This window comes from Papaver somniferum, chromosome 10, assembly GCF_003573695.1.
Source record: "Papaver somniferum cultivar HN1 chromosome 10, ASM357369v1, whole genome shotgun sequence".
NCBI classification, from domain to species: Eukaryota; Viridiplantae; Streptophyta; class Magnoliopsida; order Ranunculales; family Papaveraceae; genus Papaver; species Papaver somniferum.
Window position 1 is genome coordinate 21960602 of NC_039367.1, and position 26230 is coordinate 21986831.

Below are 26230 nucleotides of genomic sequence, written 5' to 3' on the forward strand. Positions count from 1 at the left end.
AAAATAAATAAATAAATAACATGTGTAATCTTTTAAGGAATTAAAATCAACGAGTCCAAATTTGTGCACCCCTCTAAAACCTGGGTACACTTTACGGCCCTTCATATTGGAAATTTATTCAGCCGACAACCAGATTTAGTTTTCTACTTTGTATAAAAACTATTTTCCATTTAATTACAAATATATTCTCTTTCTTCCTTTGCTCTTATTCAATTGAGTATTTTATTCATACCGTTTGAATTTATCTTGATTATGTAAGATCAGTTATGCAAGTTTACTCTTCTTATTTATTTACTGTAAGGAATTTCAAATTTTGGGTACTAGGTTATAATAGGTATACGACGAACTTGGGTTAGCACAAAAAAAAATGTTGTTATTAGCTCACTCGAGGCTTGAGTTGAAGAAAGATATTCTTTTGAATTGTGAAGTATGGGCTGTGAAAAAAAATAAAAATTAGACGATGCAGATTGAATTATCGTTTTGAAAGGATTGGTTTTCATGTGTGACTTAAGTGAAACTAAACTTCCGATAAAAACTTTTACAGCAAGATCGTGACATTGTGAAGCTAAGAAAAACAAAAAATAAAAATAGAATCATAACCTTAGAGCGTCCACAGTGGGAGCGTAAACCCAAATATTTGGTCTTTTGAACAGACGTAGTGGAACGTACTATCGATCAAATTTTGATCAACGACTAAAACCCAGAGTATATTTGGTCTGGGACCAAGACTAAACCCAAATATAGTTGAGCGTTGGTATACTTCACGCCCCACCACCAGGCGGATATATAGTGCACGTCCCAATCAGGCGGACGTATATTCCACGCCCACATCAGGCGTTGGTATAGTCTACGCTCCACATGGGGCGTACGTAAAGTCTACGCCCCATTTTTTTTTTTTTAAATTTTTGTATGGGGCGGGCATTATACCCCCGCCCCATTCTTTGTTTTCAAAACCATTTTAGTGGGCGCGGGCTTTATACCTCCGCCCCACTTCTTTCATTTTTTTTCTTTTTTTATCTAGCCAATCAGGCGTTGGTATAGTCTACGCCCCACACCAGGCGAACGTATAATATATGTCTGACCAAATTTAGTCTTTCCACCGTAGCGTCACACACCATACTAAACCCAAAATTTAATCTTTTTTTCCCTCTTTGGTCTTTGGTTATACTCGCACCACTGCAGTTGCTCTTAACAATATATTAAGGCTCCCTGAAGTCTAAACAAAACAAAAGAATAAAAATCATTATCAACTGTCAGCTATCACTAAGCTTATCATGAACCCATCTTTGATTAGAATAACCTGTAAGGCCTCTTTTATTTTTTAATCAACTTCAAATTCCTAATTCGCATTTTCAGGAATCCAAGAAAGTGGAAGAAGCAGAATGAACGGAGAGAGGAAAGAGATGAACAGAAAAAAAAAATTAACCTTCCCCGTTTGAGGCATGTTACTAAAAAAACAAAAAGGATCGTTAGGATGTAATTTCCCAAAATATCTTAACCAATTATTCTGTTACTACCTATTTTATCCCTAATTAATTCATGTTAATTAACCGTGTTAAATGTGAAATCAACTGATGTAAATGGATCTTCAAAACATCAAACAATTGAATTTTCTTTCTTCCCGAAAACACTATCCAAAATTGGTTTACGTTCATGCACAAGAATCGGTTTCCCAAAAAATTATGGGTAGTGTTCTTTGGTATTCAAGAAGGGCATCAAGAATCGGTTAAAGCATGCATGGATAAAATCCGACTCTCATAATCGGTCTTTTTTGGCGTCATATATAAACCTGTTTTTCATTTTCACAAGAATTTTTTTTCCATTCATTTCAAATCTACTCCTTTTCGTAGGAATCACAGATGCAATTACACGTGCATCAAGCCTTTAAACCCTTAGGCGATCCTAGTAGACGAGTTATAGTCTCTTGAGGGTTTACGTAGTCTACCCACAAAAATCCACACAAAAACTTCTAAAACTATCAATCTTTGTTGGAGGAATCCGAGTCTGATTCAGCCACCATAAAGTCCGGAGCATACTCCGAAATTTTGGATATGATGAAGTGATAGTTTTCATCAAAAGTGAATGTTTTCTCCCTTTTCCTCCAAGTAGCGCGCTTTCACAGCTTCGTGCTATAAAAACACAACACAAACTTACTTTATTAATTATAAATTGATAAAAGTAGATTGTGTAGAATATACCATAAAAATATTTATGAATTGTTGACGGGATAATCTAAAGTGGCAAGCGTTCAAAACCCGTTGTTGGATAGCTATAAAAGAAACTATTGCGTTTTGGATGACTTGGTGCCTATCATTCTCCTCGGGATCCCATAATCTTTCCTAAATTTGTTATATATCTTTGCACAAAAGGTCTCTGTCTCCACCCTTACGAAGGAGTGATCTACAACTCAACTTTCAGCGTACCATGCTTTGATGATATGGAGTAGGAGCGAATAGAATGAGAAAGTTTGCCGGAAATTGGGTCAGGGTATGAGGTCTCTTTATATAGAGAAAGATCCCAAGGATTAGTTTTTTTTTTTTTTTAAAAAGTGAATAATTTAGCATAGTCGGTATTTTCGAATTCCAAAAAAATCGATTATGTTTTTACGCCCTGTAGAATCGGTCTTTATGCTCGCAACATAAACCGATTGTGCCTGAAAATAAAATAAAAAGAATTGAACTTTTCATCGACAGTAATCGGTTTATGTAGTTGCGCATGTAATCCAAATCTGGCTAAAATAAAAAAAATATACAAAAACTTGACATTTCCGAGACATAAAGAATCGGATTATACTGACACCCACGTAAATCGGTTCCACGATAGAGCCTCAAAAATCGGTTTATAGGTGCAGTCGTATAACCCGATTTTTTGCCCGTATTTGCAAAACATAGTTTGAAGCATGCATAAACATAGTTTGAAGCATACATAATTATAATTAAAACTTTAAGTGTATTTTAATTCAAACCATAATCATCAAAAAATTAATAAACCACAATCATCCAAAAAATTGTTAAAAATTTAGACCACCAAAAGTCTTAAAATATATCTTACACTTATGATATCTAAGAGAGCATCAACGTCACAGAGTAACAGCATCACCAGCGTAACAGTTGCATTGCAGCTTCTATTTCATCCATTTCTTCAAACAGACTATTCAAGTATTTGTCGCGTGCCCTCCGAGATTCAAACACATCCCTCATTCTCCTTGCAAACATGATGAGCTCAACGAGCTATTCCAATGCAAGGTTGTCAGCCAGTGACTGCTCCAGATGGGTCTCACAGCCATAGCCAAACTTGTAGAGGCTTATAGGTACCATGACCTAGGGTGTCATGTCAACAGCCTCTTGTTGGAGCTCTAGAGAATAAAAGGCCAAGTGACCAAAGTCCAAAGTTCAACAGTCGGTCCATAAGACAACATATGTAATCCGATTCTAATAAGAAAAACACATAGGAAAACGAAACCCTAAAAATCAGTGGATAAGACACATATATAAAAACCGATTGGGAAATGGAAAATGAACAATCAGTTTCCATAATCGGTACATTAAACAGTACATAAAAAGCGATTTTAAGAACACAGAGTTCAAAAAAAAAAAATCTTCCCAAAGTCCGTTTATGTTGATAGACTTATAAACCGATCATAGTGATGTCTTTTTACATTATGATTTCTACTCAGAACCGGCTGATGCTAGTCATCCTATAAACTGATCCCTATGCATGCTCTTCATGGAACGAATAACAAAACCCAGAAACGATAGATCTACATAAACCAATTATGTCAAAGATTTTGATTTTCGGAATTGAAGTTTCAAACGTGTAAATCAATGAATAAATGCTAATAACAGAACGCGTCGATGGAGATTTACCTTTTTTTGCTTGGCTCGGAGATCGTCGAACTTGAAGATAAAAAAAGATTGATTAGGATTTATGAAATTTAGAAAGATTAGATGAGAATAAAACATTTTTTTTTTGTTTGTTTTGGCTTTTTAAGTTTTTGGTTTTTACTGAAACTGATAATGGATTTATATGGGTTAGTTTTATGAATTAATGTGAGGCGAGATTGGTTTTTCTGCCAAATTTAATACCCAATAACCATTTGCAAAAGTTGGGAGAGGAAATTAATAGACCTCAAACCCCTTAACCTCTAACTAGTAAGGAAAATTAAAGAAAATTTTAATACTTTGTTTGCTTGAAATTCCTTGTGATCATTTTTCTTTAACTAAAAAAAAAATGTTTGTTGGGAGCGTAGCTATAAGCGGATGGGCGTGCACAAATTTGGATTCAAAATCAACGTTGATAACTAACCCGAGCCCAAAAGTCAGGTTTTAACGGGGGAGCTACCGTTTCCCCTCCCAAATCACCCTCCGACCGAGAACCCTAATAAAACCAGATAAACTCTTTCTCTCCTCTTAAAGCCTGTAACAAGAGATAAAGAAATCAGACCCCGTAACAATGAGAAGAGAGGAAACAAAGAGATGAAAGAAGGTAATCATGCTTCAGAGTCTCATTTAGCTTTAAAACAAGGTTATAGATCTGGATCAGCTTTTAAATTGCTTAGATGAATTTTGAACTGAAATTTCTGAAATTTCTGAAATCAGCTAAATCTGTATTAGATTCTTTGTGCTGCACCCAAGGTAGTTTTGTTATTGGTGTTGATGTTCGTCCGATTAAAGCTATTCAAGGTGTAATTTCAGTTGTAGAAGATATCACTACTGCTAAATGTAGAGCTACTATTGCAAAACATATGCCTATAAATGGTGTTAAGACTTTTAATGTGGTATGACATGAAGGCTCTCCTAATGTTGGTCGTAAAGATAAAGATATAGCTGAAGAAGCTATGACCGACCACTTTGGTTATCAAGTCAATTAAAATAGCAACGGAGTTTTTGTCACCCGAGGGACTTTTGTGACTAAGGTAACATAATATTTTGATTCTGCTAGTGTGGCTAAGTATTGAAATTGGAATTTGGGTACTGTTAGGTTCTAATTTGTTAACAAACCGAATAAAAGCTTTTGAAATAGTTTCTTCTGAAGTTCTGAATTTCAATTAGTTGTTGTTGTTGTTGTTGTTTTTATCTTAATTGTTGTTATCAAACAAATTACAAATGATTATGTTTCCCCAAGGCTAGTCTTTCAGTATGTTCATTGCCAGTAAAATCGAACCCCATGCTGATGTTGTTGATACTTGAAAGAAATGTCGTCATCTACTGTCTAGGGTATGTAAGAGTTCTGTTTATTTACCACTACACCTTTCTTTTATTGGTAACATAAGACTTATGATTTTCTAAGCTTCCGCATTTACAGGGGAATTTTATGTTTGGAGTTCCCAGGAGAACATATGTTTTCTCTGTTAATACTATTCCTGTAGGCTGATTGAGCATAAAACCATGTAGTTTCTAGTGGTTATTACCTGAATTAATTTCATGATAAGTGTGTAAGCAGTTTCTAGTGGTCATTTGTTTTTATTCTCCTCTTCCATAACCTAAAACTCATTCTACTTTGGAACCTTATGTTGTGAAAATTTGGAAGAAAGAATAGTTGACCTGTGTTTATTAGGATTCTGAAATGATGCAATGAATCTCGTTTTATGTATCATGTTCGCATCTGCCCACATATTTGGCTTCTATATCTCCATACGTACAATAATATATTTATGAATTTTCATTTGTTTGATATCGACGCTGCAGTTTACCCATGTGCCAGTTATAAGCAGAAATGTTAGTGCTACAACCTTTGTGTGGTCGGAGAGTCTGCGTGACATTTTCGATAGAGCTGCTTCCTTTTACTTTAAATGATCCGTATTTAAAGGATCATAGTTTAAGAACTGATAAGGTAGTTTTCCTTTCTAAATTTCTTTATTTTTGGGCCATGTTTAAAATTTAGGAGGTGTATCTATGTTTAATATGGTGATATTTCATTTATTATAATTGATGCTGCATTTTTGTCATCTGGTCATAATGTTTTGTTAATATTTTATAACAAATTTTCGCTGCTGTTGTTGTCAATTCGCTGGTGTTCTTAACTACTTCTCAATCCTTTGTCTTTTCAGGTCAAGGCGTTTTGCAAAGATCTTCTGGTTTTGGGAAAGCAAGACCTTGAGCATCTTCTTGAGTATGTATTAATATTCATCCATGCATTAAGCATAAGCTTATAGTCCCCCAGATGTAGATGTTAAGAGAATGGGTGTTGTAGTTACTCACCTGTTATGATATACGTCTCATTTAGTTTCATGGTTTTAAATAATTAAGTGGAGAATGCATATGGGCAAATCCCTGTCCTCTTCTCCGCAGAAGGATTCTCCTACAGCTTCATATGCTGAGGATGAAATTGAGGGTGATGCAGAGTTGATTTCGGAGAGACAAGCCAAGGTTTTAAACATTTAAGTCCATAGGTGTCTTTAAAACTTATTGAGTTCAGATTCCTTTTAAATGATTCTCATCGTCACCTTTTTAAATCGGCAGGATAAATCAATTAGGATGCAGAAAGATGCCTTGGAAGACGGTTATGCTGATGATGAGTTATCTTCTCTTTCTTCTATTAAGGTTTTTTTCACTTTTTAACGTGGTTCTACCTTCAACCTGAAACTTATTTCCAGGATCAAGCGGACTTAATGCGCATATACATTGAGCCAGGGTGATGAAATTAGCATTACTTATATTTTAGTAAAAGTCTCTTTATCTCATGCATAAAGAGAAGAAGAGGAAGAGGTTATGGTTATTATAAAATGTTTGCCACTCTACTATATTTTGCTTTTAATCGTAGGCGTTCATTTATTAGCAGTGTGGTTTTTCAAGTCTCTGTGATAGTTGAAACTGGTTCAACCTTACTTGTGTTTTGTATATAATTCTACCTTGAAGGGAGGAGAAAAACAAGACTTTATAAGCTCGAGGCATCATGACTATTTCTGCCTTTCTGTTCTCTCTATATATAGATGCTTTACGGAGTATAATCTTGATCATCTCTCCTTTCATTTGATCAAGAACAAGAAAAGAGTAGTTGCAGAAGTGAGAACTATTCAATGTTTGTACTTGCTGAATTGCCCCTTGCCGGCAAGTCCACAAATCTGTACTTTAAAATGTCTCTAAAGAGATTAGAGCGGTATGTTAAATGAATTAGAAAAACATGGGCATGAGTTGAAACAAATTTGTTTCAGCATTTAAGGTGGTAAACTTCCAGATAAATATAGAGAGTTTATCTCTCAACAGGGAGGCTTTCTTGTCGATTCACTCACATATCTGTTGCTTTGTGACCTGGATCATGGTGGTGAGCTGAAGGCATTTCATCTTCCGTGTCGATGACAATGTTACGGTAAAGATTCCAGTTGCATCAGGTCCAAAATCATTGGACCAATTGTGGACCATCAAAATCTAGACATTGGGTCCCAAACCTTGTTTGTTAATCAGGTGCCTTTCTATTGAATCATATACTCCTATGTATCAAAGTAAAAAATCAGGCTGGATGTATTTTTTTTTCTTTTTTGCGCAATCTTTTGATTCATTTCCGTAACCCCAAACATTACAAATTACAACTATTTTTTCGTAAATTGCTTGGGCTACATTTCTCTCAAACAATATGTAACCTTGTAGTATAAATTTCAACCGTTGAAAACTAATCCCCGTTGAAAACTAATCCGACCCCGACGGGACCGGCCCGATTGCTGATTAAGTTAGTTTAGTCTGGACCTAACTCCTCCGGAAGATCTTGCGGGCTCCGGTTTTCCCGCGTATAATTTTCAACCGACCGACCCGATTGCTGATTGGGTTAGTTAGTTTAGTCTGGACCTAATTCCTCCGGAAGATCTTGCAGGATCCGGTTTCCCGCCCAAATTACTCTGAAAAACCCTATTTTCTACTTCTCTTTCTCTAATTTCTATATATGGATAGAACTCAAAACCCTAGTAAAACAAGGAAAACCCGTTATTTAATCTCTCTTCTACTTCTCTATTTTCATATCTCTCTTTCTCCCTGTTAAGCCCTGTAACAAAGAGCCAGAGAAATCCGGATCATAGACATGAGAGAAGGATCTGAAAATTCTGAGATCAGCTAATTTTGTATTGGATCTGTGTGTTGCACCTGGTAGTTAGGTGCAACATGCAAGTAGGATACCACTATACAGAGGAAAATAGACTAGACGATGATAGAACTACCAAGCAGTTGTCTACACAAGCATTTGATAGTTTTTATCATCGTCCTGTCGATTTTTCTTTACCGCTACTTACATTCGACCGGCCGACTAACTTGCTGATTAGGGACTCTTGTTGTGACCAAGGTAATTGTTGAATTTCAATCAGTTAAGTTGTTAGTGTTTGTTGATTTTTATTTACTTGATAAATTCTCATAGTGTTTTGTTCTTAGTGATGATGCTCGTCCAATGGATACCCATTAGACAGAGGAAACTAGACGAGGATAAAAACTACCAAATGGTTGTCTAAATCAATATAGTTTTAAATCCTCAATACATTTTCATGGAGAATGTCTTTGATATTGTAAAGCTCCAAAGGTTTTTTCGGCCTGAGAAATCCTTTAGAAAACTTTACAATGTCCACTATGTATCATAGTTGTTCTCGTCGTCTGATGGATCTCCTGAACATGAAAAGCTAAACTTTTAATAGCTATAGGAATACTTTTGATTTTACCTTTCTTTCATATGTTTTTATTCTTCTCTTCCATAACCCAATAACCCAAATCGTACTACTGTGGTAACTTCAAAATTTAGAAATTTGGAAGGAAGAATAAAGGACCTGTATTTATTAGGATTCTAAAATGATGCAATGAATCTCGTTTATGTATCATGTTCTCATCTTCTTTCTTATTTGGTTTCTATATCTCTTTATGAATCTCGTTCGTTAATGCAGTTTACTCTATCTGCCAGCTATAAGGAAAAATGTTAGTGCTTCAACTGATAAGGTAGTTCTCCGTTCTAAATTTCCCAAGCCATGTTAAAAAAATTGGGAGGTGTATCTATGTTCTTATAGCAGATGCTGTATTTTTGTTATCTGGTCCTGATGTTTTGTTAATTTTCCAAAATCAAATCTTTTGCTGCTTGTTTAGTAACCGCATATTCCATTCTCCTGCTTACAGGAGGTTCATCACATAAAGGGACGAAGAGAAAGAGTTTGTGAATATTAATAAAGCAAACGACACTTGGATTTTTGCTGCATTTTTTGGTACATATATACTGGGATCATGTTCGCCGCTCCTGTATATAATCTATCTACACATCATTTTGCACGTCTACTACAGTGTTTTTTTCAAGGCTTTTTGTGATGGTCGAAACTGATTCAACCTTTATTACTTGCGTTTTTATATAATTTACCTCTGAAGGGGGTAAAACTAGACTTTATGAGCTCGAGCTGTGTCACTATTCGTTCTTTCTCTTTCTGCCATTCTGGTTTCCTTTAAATGCTTTTATGGAGTATATACAGTAATCTTATAATCTTCGACCGTGGTAAAATCTTGATTTTTAGCATTGGAAGCTGTAACTGTGTGGAGTTTGAACTACGAGTTTGGTCACTGGGAGGAGCTGTTGCTCCCATCTGTGACGGTTCACTAATGCCCACAGTTATTCTTCGGTAATGGCCTAAGAGCAACTGCAGTGGTGCGAGTATAACCAAAGATCAAAGACCAAAAAAAACGACCAAATTTGAGTTTAGTCTGGTGTGTGACGTTATGGGGAGACGACCAAATTTGGTCGCGCGTAAAACAGTTTTACGCATGAAGACGGGCGGAAGTATTAGTTACGTTTCATTTCTGGGCGGAATTATAAATTACGTTTCAAACGGGCGTAAATATAAATCACGTTTGTTATCAAGCGTAAATAAAAATTACGTTTGGTAAGGGGCGGAATCTTAAATTCCGCCCGTTGATTAGACGGATTCCAAATGACCGCTCGAAGAAACGTAAAACTAAATTCCGTCCGAGTTAAACACGGTCACACAGCACGTGTGAGATCAGACGGGCGGAATTTTGGTGTCCGCGTGATGAGTTGTACGGACGGACATCTTCTGTCCGCGTGATGAATTTGTCAGGCGTAAAATATTATTACGCCTGAGACGGGCGTAACCAAAATTTCCGTTTCATTAGGGTTTAGGGTTATGGCGTACTCTCCTGTCCGTCCGATCAAATCGGGCGTAATCTTAATGAACCGCACCTTCCACCAATACCGCCTCTCCTTCCCAACCACAACCCATCTCTTCTACACGAGCCTTCTTCTTCTCAGTTCATTTTCTTCCACAGTTCATATTCTTACACAGTTCATATTCTTGTTTGCTTCACCGCTCCTCTTCAGTTCATATTCTTCTTCTCCATTCCCATCTACCAACCGTACAGATATCCTAAAAACTCCACAAAAACCCTAAAAACTCCATTATAAGGTATGTATTTTCTACTTTCTTTATTCAATTTGTGTAATAATAATATCATGTATTGTATTTTTTGTTCGAATTTATTTCAATTTGTGTAATAATATGCGCAGGTATTGTATTTTTTGTTCGAATTTATTTAGGGTTTTTACGTTGAAAATTGAATCAGACTTTATTACTAATTGGATATTCATATTGGGTTAATCAAATCTTATTAAAATTGGGTTAATCGTAATTTAATTTAATTTTTTGTTTTATTTAATAGTTATAAATATTAATAATTGGATAATTATTTTTTGTTAATTTAGTTACGTGATTTAATTTAATATATTTTTTTGTTAATTTAATTTCGTAATTTAATTTATTTTTTTGTTAATTATAAATAGTTATAAATATAGTTAATTGGATAATTATTTTTTGTTAATTTAGTTACGTGATTTAATATAATTTATCTTTTTGTTAGTTTAGTTTCGTATTTTAATTGAATTTTTTGTTAATTATAAATAGTTATAAATATAGTTAATTGGATAATTATTTTTTTGGTTAAATTTATGTTTATGGAATTTTATGATGTTGAAATTTTGTTCGGTTAAATTTATGTCTATTATGGTTCGTGGATTGGTCTTTTAATTATGAAATTGTATTTAACATGTTTGTGCGTAGAATGAACAAGTTTATATCGAGGTTTAGTGGTCGCCAAAAGACCAACAAGAGACAAAAATCTACCGAAGCTGATTACAACTTAATCTCTACCGGTCAAATTGAGGAGGTCGACGTCCCCGGGTTAGGGAGGTTTCCTATAGTGGAAGATGATAAGCCGCACGCTACTGAAGACATTACATTTTCAGACGCACCAACATTTAAGTTTAAACATCGTGGATGTCTGGCATCGGTAATTCATTATTATAAATTTATTTCAATACATTGTCCTAGAGTTAAATATTTGATTGAAAAAGCGGGGTGGGAAAAATTGTTGAACATAGAGTGTAACGTTACCCAACATGCCGTTGTTGATTATATTGTTGAGAGGTTTTGGGATACAACCAACACGTTCCATTTTCCATTTGGTGAGATGGGGTTCACGCCATTAGATTGGGTCATGTTAACTGGACTGAGTATCGGTGATGGTTATGTAGTTCCGTATGATTCGAGCCTATACCAATTTGACTATGTCCGTGAGAAGATTTTTCCGGATATCACACAGGGAAAAAGAGGCGCGTCGTGGATATCAAACTCAATTACAATTACATATTTAAGCTCATACTTCAAAGAAGATAAGTTGGTGGCGGCTAATGAAGATTCTCTCCTCGCCCATAGAATAGCAATTGCCTTTTTTATGTATGTTTTGGGTCAATTTTTCTTTCCTAATGCAAAGAACTATATTGATGCTGGATGGTTAGCTGCTTTCGAAGAAATTGATAAAATACAAGACCTTGACTGGGGCGGTAGTGCCTTTTCGAGATTGTATGCAGGTCTCCGACAAGCTTGTAGGAAACAACAGAAGGCACTAAGCGGGCCCTTCCAAATATTAGAGGTATTTTGGTAATCGATTTTATTTTAATTTTCAACGTAAAGTATATTTTCATTTAAGTTTATTTCCTTGGATATATTAATTTGATTCATTAATTTTATGGACTAGTTTTGGGGGTATGAATACCTAGGCATATGTCGACCAGACATCTCAATGACCGGTAATGAACAGAAATGGCCTGTAATTTCCAGATGGAATGGAAGGAGGTGTCAGAATGATATTATTCGTTGTAGGATTTTACTGAATCAGCTGACGATTGACCAAGTAACATGGCACCCATGGGAATCATACACCGACGTCCTCAGTTCTGAGATGGGAAAGTCTGCTAGGAAGCTGTCGGACTCGAGATGGATATTTTCTTGGAATGGCGTTGTGAGTTAGACATGATTTTTTATATTATATCATTAATATTAATCGTCAATAACATAGTTTTTTATTTTTCGTTATTTATCTAATTAATAACGTACTCACTACAATTATATTCCCTTTTTGGTTATACAGCATAATGTTTATTTAGGAGAAAGATGTTGGAGGCAAAACCATCCCTCGTTTGCTGTTCCCATGAGACTACATGTAATTATTGGGCATTTGGGTGATGACCAAGCAAAACTCCTGCTAGCGGACGGTTTTGTTGATGCAACCGAGGTGGTGCAAGTTGTGCAGTATGAAGTATATTTAGAGTATTGGAAAAAGGTTACTAATTTCAGAAAATATGTGACACATCCTGATTGGGAGGTCCAAACATTTGGGTATAGCGGTGACTTCTATTCTACCGAACTTGGAAAACCAGATGAACATGTTCTTATTCCACCGCAACAACAATTATCGCCCGTAAGTGTTCGTTCAACTTTACATTGCTTATTTCAAAAAAAAAAAAATCTCATCTATCTCATTTTTTCATGACAGGGCGATAGTTATGCATTATTCCAAGAATATGCTGATTTTACTAAACAATTTCGAGATTTTACATTACGAGAAACGAAAGATAGGATGGAGTGTCTATTAGCGAAAGATGAACTTATAGGAAACCAGAATAATAAGATCACGGAATTGGAGTATCAACTGTCTCTTTTCCGAACGCCACACACCATCCAACCTTCCATTGGATTCGGCGCCTTTTCCCCCACATTGCCCCCACAAGTGTGGAGTTCTATGAGTCAAGGATCATCTTCAACGTCCTCGGTCAGGCCCATTCCGAGAACGGCTTTTATCCCACCGCGATCGGCGCCTCCGGATACGGGAAATGTTTAGCCGGTGATGACTATTTATATGGTTTAGCTTTGAATTTATTATGTTATTTATCTTTGTTATGTGTAGTCATACTAGACATTTATTATGTTATTTATCTTTGTTATGTGTAGTCCGTGAGTAGTCAGTTCAATACTCAATCAAATTTCTATCAAATTTCAGCGAGTGGTTATTTGAATCCTTTATCAAATTTCAGCGAGTAGTCATTTCAATAGGCAATCAAATTTCAGCGAGTAGTCATTTCAATAGGCAATCAAATTTCAGCGAGTAGTCAGTTCAATACTTTATCAAATTTCACCGACTAGTCATTTCAATACGACAAACACCTCACTGACAAACAGTTTACAAAATTTGTCAAATACTTTATGTTATTTTATTTATTAAAGTAAGATGTTACAAAATGGAAGCATGTGATCTCCGTCACTCACTCTATAAATACCAACACACCTCTTTTTACAATCACACACTTATTCTGATTCGGATAGAATATGGAAGCATATGAGAATACCGCTCACTATTGTTCTTCTGTTTCATCTTCTTTTTCTTCTTCTAATAGTAGTTTTTATTCCTCGGACGATGATTCAATAGCAATTATGCAAAATAACATGGCCGTTAGTATGGGAGTCCTTGTTACCAATTCTAAATGGCCTCAAACTCGTATCAAAATACCAAGAGATCGTGAGACTGGTGCTGAACTTCTGTGGAACGACTATTTTTCTCCGTATCCAAACCAACCACCTAATGTTTTTCGCAGAAGATTCAGGATGCGTCGACAATTGTTTAACAGAATAGTGGAAGGTGTTACCGCCGAAGACAGATATTTTGTGCAAAGGCCCGATGCGTGTGGAGTTTTAGGATTAAACCCTCATCAAAAAGTAACTGCAGCGGTGCGAATGTTAGCTTATGGATGTGCGGCAGATGCAATAGACGAGTACTTACGCATAGGCGAAACCACGGTGTTGGAAGCAACTCGGAGGTTCTGCAAGTCGATTGTCAATGTGTATGGGAAAGAATATTTGCGTGAACCTACGGCTGGTGATGTTGAGTTGTTGCTCAACCAAAACAAAGATAGAGGATTTCCAGGGATGATAGGTAGCCTAGATTGCATGCATTGGAAATGGGATAAATGTCCGTCTGCCGAATCAGGGGCTTACACCGCGTATAAAGGGAGCGAAAGTATCGTGTTGGAGGCGGTGGTGTCGTATGATCTATGGTTTTGGCATGCATTTTTTGGTATGCCAGGCTCTAACAACGATATTAATGTGATGAACCGTTCATATGTTTTTCGAAGTCTGGTCACGGGAAAAGCACCACCGGTGAACTATGTGGTAAACGGTCATTCTTATGACATGCCGTATTATCTAGGTGATGGAATATATCCAGAAATTGCTACTATTATTATGGCGTTTAAACATCCGCTTGGTAGGAAAAAAGAGATATTTTCAGCGATGCAAGAGGGTGCAAGAAAAGACGTAGAGCGGGGATTTGGTGTACTTCAACAACAGTTTGGAATCATCAAACAACCTGCTAGAATGTGGAATCCAGATGTGCTTGCCTATATCATGAAAACGTGTATTATCTTACATAATATGATAGTCGAGGATGAGCGTCTACCCGGTGAATGGACACATGTTTATGATCATCGTAGCAACCCGACACCGGTTAATATATTAAGAGGCAACAGTGAGGAGTTTTCCCAAATTAGAGCTGAGCAACGCCGACGTCATATGCGCAGCAAAGATAGGCATATTCGCTTGCGCGATGACTTAATCGAACATATATGGGCAGAATATGGGAATTAAAAGGTTGGAGACGAGGACAAAATATTGGAATTAAATGTTGTTTCCCATATGAAAAAATTATGTGATTTTATTTTAACGAATAATTTTATTGAAATGTATTAACTCTATTTCATATACTCATCACTTGGTAAATTAAAGTAAGATGTTACAAAATAAGTTAAAGTTGATTAAATTAAATGAAGATAAAATTAAATCCCAAATATTACATAATAATACGACTAATGACAAAATTAATACATATTAAAACGTAAATAAACTACTAAAACTATTATCACTTATTATTAGACTTAATACTTAAGGTTCGAACTATCCCGTTTTGACGATTATAATTGGCTCCTTTTGTCCCGTACTATTAAAGCCTTTCGAAGTTCGAAGTACTCCTTTTGTACATGATCCAATTTGGAAAGATCCATCATCATGATGCGAAATTCATCGTCTGCGACCTCCTTGGCTATTTTAGCAGCATGCTCAGCTTGTTTTTGTGCAAACTCAGCCTTTTTTTGTTCCATCTTGAATCTTGATTGTTCCCGGTAATGAGAATTGAAATTTTCTTGCTGTGTAATAATTATTCCCATCAATTCCTCTTGGCTCGTGGATTTCTCTCGCCCGGTTTTCTTCAGTCGTTTAGCTGCTTTTTTTCCCATCTGACGAAGGTATGTATTCTCTATGTCTCCTTTATCTGTGTCGTTACCGGACTCGACTTGAGTGCCATCTTCCTCGGTATTCACGCTACTATCCAAATCGTGCGTCGTATCAAAAACAAAAGTCGATCGACGATTATATTTTATATTTTCTATGACAATTGGGTAGCACTCTTCGTGCCTAAATTTTCTTCCATGATTGCATTCCTTAAACCGTTTGTTTACTTCTTCGAGCTGTTAATGTTTTTAAAAACAATTAGGTTCATGGGCATCTCAATATTAGAAAATAATTGTTTCAAAACAGAGAGAATACTCACGGTCATTTCCGGACCCCATCCCGTATGATATTCACCTACAACTTCCGCCTGTTTTGCCGAAAACAACGCCACTTCTTTACTTATTCCCTGAAATCGTTTTTGCCAGGAACTCCAAGACCGCTCTGGTTTATCCGGTAAATGAGCTTCAATATCATCCTTGATACGAGTCCACAACGCAATCTCTGATTGATCGGCTCCAACGCCGGGATCTTGAGATATTGATAAATGAATTTTACACATCGTGACATCTTCGATTGTCGTAAAATTTGGACCTCTTGCTATTCGTGGTGTTGACATTAAAAACGATTCGATGAAAATTCTCAAAATGATTTGAAATATGGAAAACTATTTTTTTTTCCTGATATTATTTTTTTGTTGCCGAATACAAACGAATGATATGAAAATGTGAAAGGAATTCATCTGGTATATATAGGTATAAAATAAACCCGTTATTAACATTCAATTTCAAACGTTCGAAAGATAAAAATATCTTACCAACGGTCAAAAATCTGCTACGCAATCTCCAACGCCAACGTTCGAAAAATTTATCATTCTAACGTTCGAAAATTTTCATTTCATGTTTCATAACTTTGATGAGGCGTAAATAAAATGTCCGTTTGAGAGGGGCGGAATTTTGGTGTCCGCCCCAGAGAGGCGTAATTTTGGTGTCCGCCCCAGAGAGACGGAATTTTGGTGTCCGCCCCAGACAGGCGGAATTTTGGTGTCCGCCTGGCAACGTGCGGAATTCTCCTGTCCGTCTCATCAGGCGTAAATTTATGTTACGCCCGCAACAAACGTAAATTTAAGTTCCGCCCCACCAACATACGTAAATTTGGTTTACGCCCGTTAACAAGCGTAAATTTATGTTACGCCCAGCATCAAACGTACTTTAAGTTTACGCCCGACTATATCAGAATTTGGGATTTGGTCGCGACCATATTTGGTCTGGAATTTGATCTTTGGTCCAAATTTGATCTTTAGTCCGTCCCACTGTGTTAGGATCTCATCCCATAAATTTGGTTATACTCGCCCACTGTGGATGCTCTTACTCCGTCCCACTGTGTTAGGATCTCATCCATAAATTTGGTTATACTCGCCCACTGTGGATGCTCTAATGGGGATCATTTGACATGGCTCCTTGGTAATGGGGTCTTTTTCAGTACTTTTCATTTGACAAAGAAGCTCCCCATTTATGGGACATTAAATATGGAAGATGCAGTTGACTGCACAAAATGAAATCTAAAGCTTTAGAAGTATGTTATGTTTAACTTTTGGCCAGCCAATTCTGGACGAGACTCGTGACTCCAGGCAAAAAAAGTTCTACTTCTATTATGCAATAAAATAAGCTAGGAGTTATGACTCATTTTAGCCAAATTTACACTAAGTACAGACAAAACACAAGCTACCCAGATATGATTTTGAGGTACATCCAAGTTCCAATAGTTAATGTCATACACTTTTTCCAAAATTCACTCACTCCTCAATCCTGGGTTGCTCATCCGAAAAAACAATTGTTGAACATTACTAGAGACTGGAGAGCATGTAAAGACAACAGTCACTCGTATAATCGATTAAAACTACAAAAAAAATCACCCACATTAAAAGAAACTAAATTTTATTTGAAGAGTTCTAACCTTAAACAGTATTCTGCAAACCAATGAAGCGCTCTTTCAAAAATCTTCTGGGTGGTCCAAGTTTTATAGTGTATGACCTTGTGCTATAGATATCAACTGCATAGGCTTTGGTGTTCTTACAGGTAGAAGTTCTCAAAAGGTTCTAATAGCTAGCATACTCGTGACATTTCGAAAAAAACAAATGAAGACATGATTAATGAATTTTAGTAACATCAGCAACAAACTAAATCACTAAAACAGTCTGCCAGATCCAGTTTCACTCTAATTAAAATCATATGCATACATAAGGGGAAAGAGAAACATATACGCATTGAAATTGTATTGGACCACCGGAAGAGCGTAGCTTACATTTATAATGATAAATGCAGATCGAGAAACAGATAAGATACTAAAAGGTAAAATTAAGAGTTTAAGACAATAAACAGATATAAGAAGAGACTGAATGACTCACGCTTACGACAAATGCAGATCAAAGATCTGCATGACTGCATCCTATGTACTTGCTTGTAATTGCAGCAGCTTTAGGATTAGAGGATAGGAAGCTAGATGGATATAAAGATAACATAACCATCAAATTTAAGACTCTTACAATTCAAAACCAGAACATAACATCTGGGAGAAGAAAAGCTCTTCAACAGGTCGAAAAGCTTAAGTTGAAAAAAAGCTCTCTGGAGGTTGAGCTGTCTATAAGTCTACTTGGGAACACAATGTGTCAATGTTGCTTCAATCCATAGTGCATAACATTGATTTCCACATATCTTTCTCTTCCTGCTTTTTATCCCCCAAATATGTACCAGAGTTGAGTGTAACTAAATTCTTCACATAAGTCTCCACTTGGAAACCATTATTCTTATTATGCTTCACAATCCTAGTTGTTCTTTCCTTTGGGTTATACAAAACCAAAGCCTTCTCACCAGCCAAATTTGAAACCTCATGTTGTTTAATTGTTAGTAGAATCTCGCCGTTTTTTAAACACTCCATCTTCCTCAAGTACTGAACTGACCGGACAGACTTAACATCAATGACTGTGGGGATTGTATAAAGTTTCTTCCAGGATTCTCTCACTCCATAATCCTTATCCACATGACTACTACAAAGCATGCCTAGGCAATTATCCAGCACACTGACATATCTATAAGCACCAAATTTCCCAGCTCCCAAGTTTTCTGGTTGTGGGATCTCTTGAACACTCTCGTTTCCAACATTCAAAGCAATTAAAACTTTGCGTTTGTTTCCTGAATAGCATTTGGCAATCCAATGAAGAGCGCCATTATAGAACACCCCGGGTGCTGATACACTATATCCATTAGAAACTAGGTACTGGGTATACTGGATTCGTCTCCAAGTATCTGATTTCAACGAATAGACATCGATTTCAGACTCCTTGCGAGTTGAACTACCCACGATTTCTACATACTCGTAATCTTGATTTAATGCATCATAACCAAACCCATACTCAAAGCTAATGTATCCAGGAAAAGACATGGCCCAAAATCTAACTGGTAGTACAAATGATGATTCTGGTATTACTTTATATTCATTAGTAGTTGGGTTCCAAACTACACCACCACAATGTCTTGAGCAAACCAATCCATTACAAGAACCCAATATTTTTAATTTATCTGCTACACAGTAGACTGGATAACGAATTTCTTTAATAGGTGCATTATCAATATCTGACAACAATGCCGATGAATCATAATCTATTGAGTATAGTTTTTCCTTGTATATTATAAGGAAATTGGAGTTATTGTCGGAAAAGTTAGGGTTTCTGAATAGGGTGTTCCAATTCTTACAGGCACGCCTGAATTTTAAGAGAGATTCGACGGGTAACTTGTGAAGAATTTCGAGGATGAGTTCTTCTGGAAGTTCCTGCAGTGGTTGCTGAGGTTTCTTCTTTTGTTTCCTCTTCTTAATTTTCTTCCGTTTCAGTTGCATAGAACGAGTAGCTAGGATTTGTTTGTTAAACTTCATTATGCCTTAATCTTTCAATCAGGTTTCTACCACTTGTTACCAATGGTGAAAGACTGTAAATTAGGGTTGTCTTCAGCCGCAGAGAAAAGAACAACTACATGGCAAATTAACATGAAAGATTGCTTTTATATTCTCGCATAATTGGGGGCGCTGGAAATAATTGAACCATTTTTTTTTTGGGACCATGATTTTTTTCCTCGCGTTTTTAGGGGCCACTCGAAAGAATTTAGGGGCCAACAATAAAACAAAAAAGGTCACCCAAAGGGAAAATGTAGCCAGCCCTTATCTCGCGTAATTCGTAATGGCGAAATTACCCTTATATATTCGGAGGATATGATAACATTGTTATCCTCCGATTGCAATCGGAAGCCAAAATATTTCCCAGACTTCCGATTGTAGTCGGTGCAGTATTAGAATGATTTGTGTTCATTAATCGGGAGTGTACACAGCCAGCCATAACCACTTGGTTCGTGTTTTGGATGCACCGTTAATCGGGAGTTAAATATATTACAAAACCTACCGATTATAAGTTGCCCCAAATTCAAATTTTGAAAGCTACCATAATCGGTAGATATGCTAAATACAATATCTATCGATTATTGGTTTCTCCACATTCAACTTTCGTCAAATTAGCCGTTGGAGTTTTTGGGAAAAACAAAAAGAGCCGTTGGACCCTAAACCTATATGAAGAAACTCATATCTATCACCCCAATTGCACCAAACTCTTTCCTCTCTTCAGTTTTAATTTTCATAACAAAAAACATGGATATTGCTTTTGCCGAAGAAGAAGATTGTGCTATTTATAGAGCGTGGGTTGTGGTAACTGCTCATGATCGTGTTCACAAGCTCCACAAATCGGAATCCGAAGAGCAGATATGGAACCGTATCTTAATGGTATTTGAGGCCTTAGATGGTAATCGAATTCGAAGATCATCCAATGACATTAAGATGAGAAAGAATGCGCTCGATAAGGAGATTGACAAACTTGAAGATGAGGAACGGTTTGTTAGGAACGCTTTTCCTTGGTGGACGTATGAAAAACGAGTAAGTATCTCTGTAACTCCAACTCACATTAACAAAGGTTAGTACTAACTTGTTACTCATTCGTAATTTCAGAGAAATCTTGCGGATCGCCGATATGTGGACCTCTACGGGAAACGATTTGAACATGAAGGATGCTACAAAATCAAGTGGGACAATTTCTATGGTCACTGGAAGTTATGATCTGTTTTAATACTTTTATGGTCAATTAGGAGTATGGATTTAGGTGCTTTTGACGAAATTGTAAGGTTAAGGCCGTTTGAACTTTATGTAATGGATGTAATCGGAGTATTATTAATATAAAAACTAGACGATTATACGAAATCGGTAAATTTATTTTGTTAAACATCCTACCGATTGTAATATTCGGTTATGTTATGAGTCAACTTTCTTTCCGATTATGGTGTTGTTTGGTTCCAGGAAACAGTTTTTTTTTTACTTGTAATATTCGGAGGATAATTTTTTTGTAAAGTTCCGAATGTACGATGGCCCAAAAATCAGAATTTGAAAAACTTATACTTTTCAAATTTTGTCTTTGAAATAATCGGAAGTTAAATTAGTTACCAAAACTTCCGAATATGGGTTGTCTAACCTTCAATATTGGCCCTTGGAACCACCTGGAGCCATGGCGTGGTTTGTTTTGAACTTGTAATATTCGGAGGATAATTTTTTTGTAAAGTTCCGAATGTACGATGGCCCAAAAATCAGAATTTGGAAAAACTTATACTTTTCAAATTTTGTCTTTGAAATAATCGGAAGTTAAATTAGTTACCAAAACTTCCGAATATGGGCTGTCTAACCTTCAATATTGGCCCTTGGAACCACCTGGAGCAATGGCGTGGTTTGTTTTGAACTTGTAATATTCGGAGGATAGGTTTTTTTGTAAAGTTCCGAATGTACGATGGCCCAAAAATCATAATTTGGAAAAACTTATACTTTTCAAATTTTGTCTTTGAAATAATCGGAAGTTAAATTAGTTACCAAAACTTCCGAATATGGGTTGTCTAACCTTCAATATTGGCCCTTGGAACCACCTGGAGCCATGGCGTGGTTTGTTTTGAACTTGTAATATTCGGAGGATAGGTTTTTTTGTAAAGTTCCGAATGTACGATGGCCCAAAAATCAGAATTTGGAAAAACTTATACTTTTCAAATTTTGTCTTTGAAATAATCGGAAGTTAAATTAGTTACCAAAACTTCCGAATATGGGCTGTCTAACCTTCAATATTGGTCCTTGGAACCACCTGGAGCCATGGCGTGGTTTGTTTTGAACTTGAGATATTCGGAGGATAGGTTTTTTGTAAAGTTCCGAATGTACGATGACCCAAAAATCAGAATTTGGAAAAACTTATACTTTTCAAATTTTGTCTTTGAAATAATCGGAAGTTAAATTAGTTACCAAAACTTCCGAATATGGGCTGTCTAACCTTCAATATTGGCCCTTGGAACCACCTGGAGCCATGGCATGGTTTGTTTTGAACTTGTAATATTCGGAGGATAGGTTTTTTTGTAAAGTTCCGAATGTACGATGGCCCAAAAATCAGAATTTGGAAAAACTTATACTTTTCAAATTTTGTCTTTGAAATAATCGGAAGTTAAATTAGTTACCAAAACTTCCGAATATGGGCTGTCTAACCTTCAATATTGGCCGTTGGAACCACCTGGAGCCATGGCGTGGTTTGTTTTGAACTTGTAATATTCGGAGGATAATTTTTTTGTAAAGTTCCGAATGTACGATGACCCAAAAATCAGAATTTGGAAAAACTTATACTTTTCAAATTTTGTCTTTGAAATAATCGGAAGTTAAATTAGTTACCAAAACTTCCGAATATGGGCTGTCTAACCTTCAATATTTGCCCTTGGAACCACCTGGAGCCATGGCGTGGTTTGTTTTGAACTTGTAATATTCGAAGGATAATTTTTTTGTAAAGTTCCGAATGTACGATGGCCCAAAAATCAGAATTTGGAAAAACTTATACTTTTCAAATTTTGTCTTTGAAATAATCGGAAGTTAAATTAGTTACCAAAACTTCCGAATATGGGTTGTCTAACCTTCAATATTGGCCCTTGGAACCACCTGGAGCCATGGAGTGGTTTGTTTTGAACTTGTAATATTCGGAGGATAGGTTTTTTTGTAAAGTTCCGAATGTACGATTGACCAAAAATCAGAATTTGGAAAAACTTATACTTTTCAAATTTTCTCTTTGAAATAATCGGAAGTTAAATTAGTTACCAAAACTTCCGAATATGGGCTGTCTAACCTTCAATATTGGCCCTTGGAACCACCTGGAGCAATGGCGTGGTTTGTTTTGAACTTGTAATATTCGGAGGATAGGTTTTTTTGTAAAGTTCTGAATGTACGATGGCCCAAAAATCAGAATTTGGAAAAACTTATACTTTTCAAATTTTGTCTTTGAAATAATCGGAAGTTAAATTAGTTACCAAAACTTCCGAATATGGGTTGTCTAACCTTCAATATTGGCCCTTGGAACCACCTGGAGCCATGGAGTGGTTTGTTTTGAACTTGTAATATTCGGAGGATAGTTTTTTTTGTAAAGTTCCGAATGTACGATGGCCCAAAAATCAGAATTTGGAAAAACTTATACTTTTCAAATTTTGTCTTTGAAATAATCGGAAGTTAAATTAGTTACCAAAACTTCCGAATATGGGCTGTCTAACCTTCAATATTAGCTCTTGGAACCACCTGGAGCCATGGTGTGGTTTGTTTTGAACTTGTAATATTCGGAGGATAATTTTTTTGTAAAGTTCCGAATGTACGATGACCCAAAAATCAGAATTTGGAAAAACTTATACTTTTCAAATTTTGTCTTTGAAATAATCGGAAGTTAAATTAGTTACCAAAACTTCCGAATATGGGCTGTCTAACCTTCAATATTGGCCCTTGGAACCACCTGGAGCAATGGCGTGGTTTGTTTTGAACTTGTAATATTCGGAGGATAGGTTTTTTGTAAAGTTCCGAATGTACGATGGCCCAAAAATCAGAATTTGGAAAAACTTATACTTTTCAAATTTTGTCTTTGAAATAATCGGAAGTTAAATTAGTTACCAAAACTTCCGAATATGGGCTGTCTAACCTTCAATATTGGCCCTTGGAACCACCTGGAGCCATGGCGTGGTTTATTTTGAACTTGTGATATTCGGAGGATAGGTTTTTTGTAAAGTTCCGAATGTACGATGGCCCAAAAATCAGAATTTGGAAAAACTTATACTTTTCAAATTTTGTCTTTGAAATAATCGGAAGTTAAATTAGTTACCAAAACTTCCGAATATGGGCTGTCTAACCTTCAATATTGGCCCTTGGAACCACCTGGATCCATGGTGTGGTTTGTTTTGAACTTGTAATATTCGGAGGATAGGTTTTTTGTAAAGTTCCGAATGTACGATGGCCCAAAAATCAGAATTTGGAAAAACTTATACTTTTCAAATTTTGTCTTTGAAATAATCGGAAGTTAAATTAGTTACCAAAACTTCCGAATATGGGCTGTCTAACCTTCAATATTGGTCCTTGGAACCACCTGGAGCCATGGCGTGGTTTGTTTTGAACTTGTAATATTCGGAGGATAATTTTTTTGTAAAGTTCCGAATGTACGATGGCCCAAAAATCAGAATTTGGAAAAACTTATACTTTTCAAATTTTGTCTTTGAAATAATCGGAAGTTAAATTAGTTACCAAAACTTCCGAATATGGGCTGTCTAACCTTCAATATTGGCCCTTGGAACCACCTGGAGCCATGGCGTGGTTTGTTTTGAACTTGTAATATTCGGAGGATAGGTTTTTTGTAAAGTTCCGAATGTACGATGGCCCAAAAATCAGAATTTGGAAAAACTTATACTTTTCAAATTTTGTCTTTGAAATAATCGGAAGTTAAATTAGTTACCAAAACTTCCGAGTATGGGCTGTCTAACCTTCAATCTTGGCCCTTGGAACCACCTGGAGCCATGGCGTGGTTTGTTTTGAACTTGTAATATTCGGAGGATAGGTTTTTTGTAAAGTTCCGAATGTACGATGGCCCAAAAATCAGAATTTGGAAAAACTTATACTTTTCAAATTTTGTCTTTGAAATAATCGGAAGTTAAATTAGTTACCAAAACTTCCGAATATGGGCTGTCTAACCTTCAATATTGGCCCTTGGAACCACCTGGAGCCGTGGCGTGGTTTGTTTTGAACTTGTAATATTCGAAGGATAGGTTTTTTGTAATGTTCCGCATGTACGATGGCCCAAAAATCAGAATTTGGAAAAACTTATACTTTTCAAATTTTGTCTTTGAAATAATCGGAAGTTAAATTAGTTACCAAAACTTCCGAATATGGGCTGTCTAACCTTCAATATTGGCCCTTGGAACCACCTGGAGCCATGGAGTGGTTTGTTTTGAACTTGTAATATTCGGAGGATAGGTTTTTTTGTAAAGTTCCGAATGTACGATGGCCCAAAAATCAGAATTTGGAAAAACTTATACTTTTCAAATTTTGTCTTTGAAATAATCGGAAGTTAAATTAGTTACCAAAACTTCTGAATATGGGCTGTCTAACCTTCAATATTGGCCCTTGGAACCACCTGGAGCCATGGCGTGGTTTGTTTTGAACTTGTAATATTCGAAGGATAATTTTTTTGTAAAGTTCCGAATGTACGATGGCCCAAAAATCAGAATTTGGAAAAACTTATACTTTTCAAATTTTGTCTTTGAAATAATCGGAAGTTAAATTAGTTACCAAAACTTCCGAATATGGGCTGTCTAACCTTCAATATTGGCCCTTGGAACCACTTGGAGCCATGGCGTGGTTTGTTTTGAACTTGTAATATTCGGAGGATAATTTTTTTGTAAAGTTCTGAATGTACGATGGCCCAAAAATCAGAATTTGGAAAAACTTATACTTTTCAAATTTTGTCTTTGAAATAATCGGAAGTTAAATTAGTTACCAAAACTTCCGAATATGGGCTGTCTAACCTTCAATATTGGCCCTTGGAACCACCTGGAGCCATGGCGTGGTTTGTTTTGAACTTGTGATATTCGGAGGATAGGTTTTTTGTAAAGTTCTGAATGTACGATGGCCAAAAAATCAGAATTTGGAAAAACTTATACTTTTCAAATTTTGTCTTTGAAATAATCGGAAGTTAAATTAGTTACCAAAACTTCCGAATATGGGATGTCTAACCTTCAATATTGGCCCTTGGAACCACCTGGAGCCATGGCGTGGTTTGTTTTGAACTTGTAATATTCGGAGGATAGGTTTTTTGTAAAGTTCTGAATGTACGATGGCCCAAAAATCAGAATTTGGAAAAACTTATACTTTTCAAATTTTGTCTTTGAAATAATCGGAAGTTAAATTAGTTACCAAAACTTCCGAATATGGGTTGTCTAACCTTCAATATTGGCCCTTGGAACCACCTGGAGCCATGGCGTGGTTTGTTTTGAACTTGTAATATTCGGAGGATAGGTTTTTTTTGTAAAGTTCTGAATGTACGATGGCCCAAAAATCAGAATTTGGAAAAACTTATACTTTTCAAATTTTGTCTTTGAAATAATCGGAAGTTAAATTAGTTACCAAAACTTCCGAATATGGGCTGTCTAACCTTCAATATTGGCCCTTGGAACCACCTGGAGCCATGGCGTGGTTTGTTTTGAACTTGTAATATTCGGAGGATAAATTTTTTGTAAAGTT

The 26230-nt window shown here is 36.2% G+C and overlaps 1 protein-coding gene and 2 long non-coding RNA genes across 4 annotated transcripts; 2 read left to right on the forward strand and 1 right to left on the reverse strand.

The window, feature by feature from the left end:
• The first annotated feature begins 4306 nt into the window (after nt 1–4306).
• Nucleotides 4307–7101, forward strand: LOC113317594. 2 transcript variants are annotated; one of them, XR_003343679.1, is made up of 4 exons: nt 4307–4915; nt 5688–5832; nt 6050–6111; nt 6462–7101. It is a non-coding gene; the product is annotated as an uncharacterized LOC113317594 (long non-coding RNA). The 2 variants fall into 2 exon arrangements; XR_003343680.1 differs by having other exon boundaries at nt 4307–4485.
• An 876-nt stretch (nt 7102–7977) lies between these two features.
• LOC113317595 lies at nt 7978–9344 on the forward strand. Its single transcript, XR_003343681.1, has 3 exons — nt 7978–8268; nt 8855–8906; nt 9081–9344. It is a non-coding gene; the product is annotated as an uncharacterized LOC113317595 (long non-coding RNA).
• Nucleotides 9345–18256: 8912 nt separating this feature from the next.
• On the reverse strand, nt 18257–19507 carry LOC113315389 (F-box/kelch-repeat protein At3g06240-like). Its single transcript, XM_026563676.1, has one exon. The coding sequence runs from the start codon at nt 19505–19507 to the stop codon at nt 18257–18259; it is 1251 nt and encodes a 416-aa protein (XP_026419461.1).
• Nucleotides 19508–26230: the final 6723 nt, after the last annotated feature.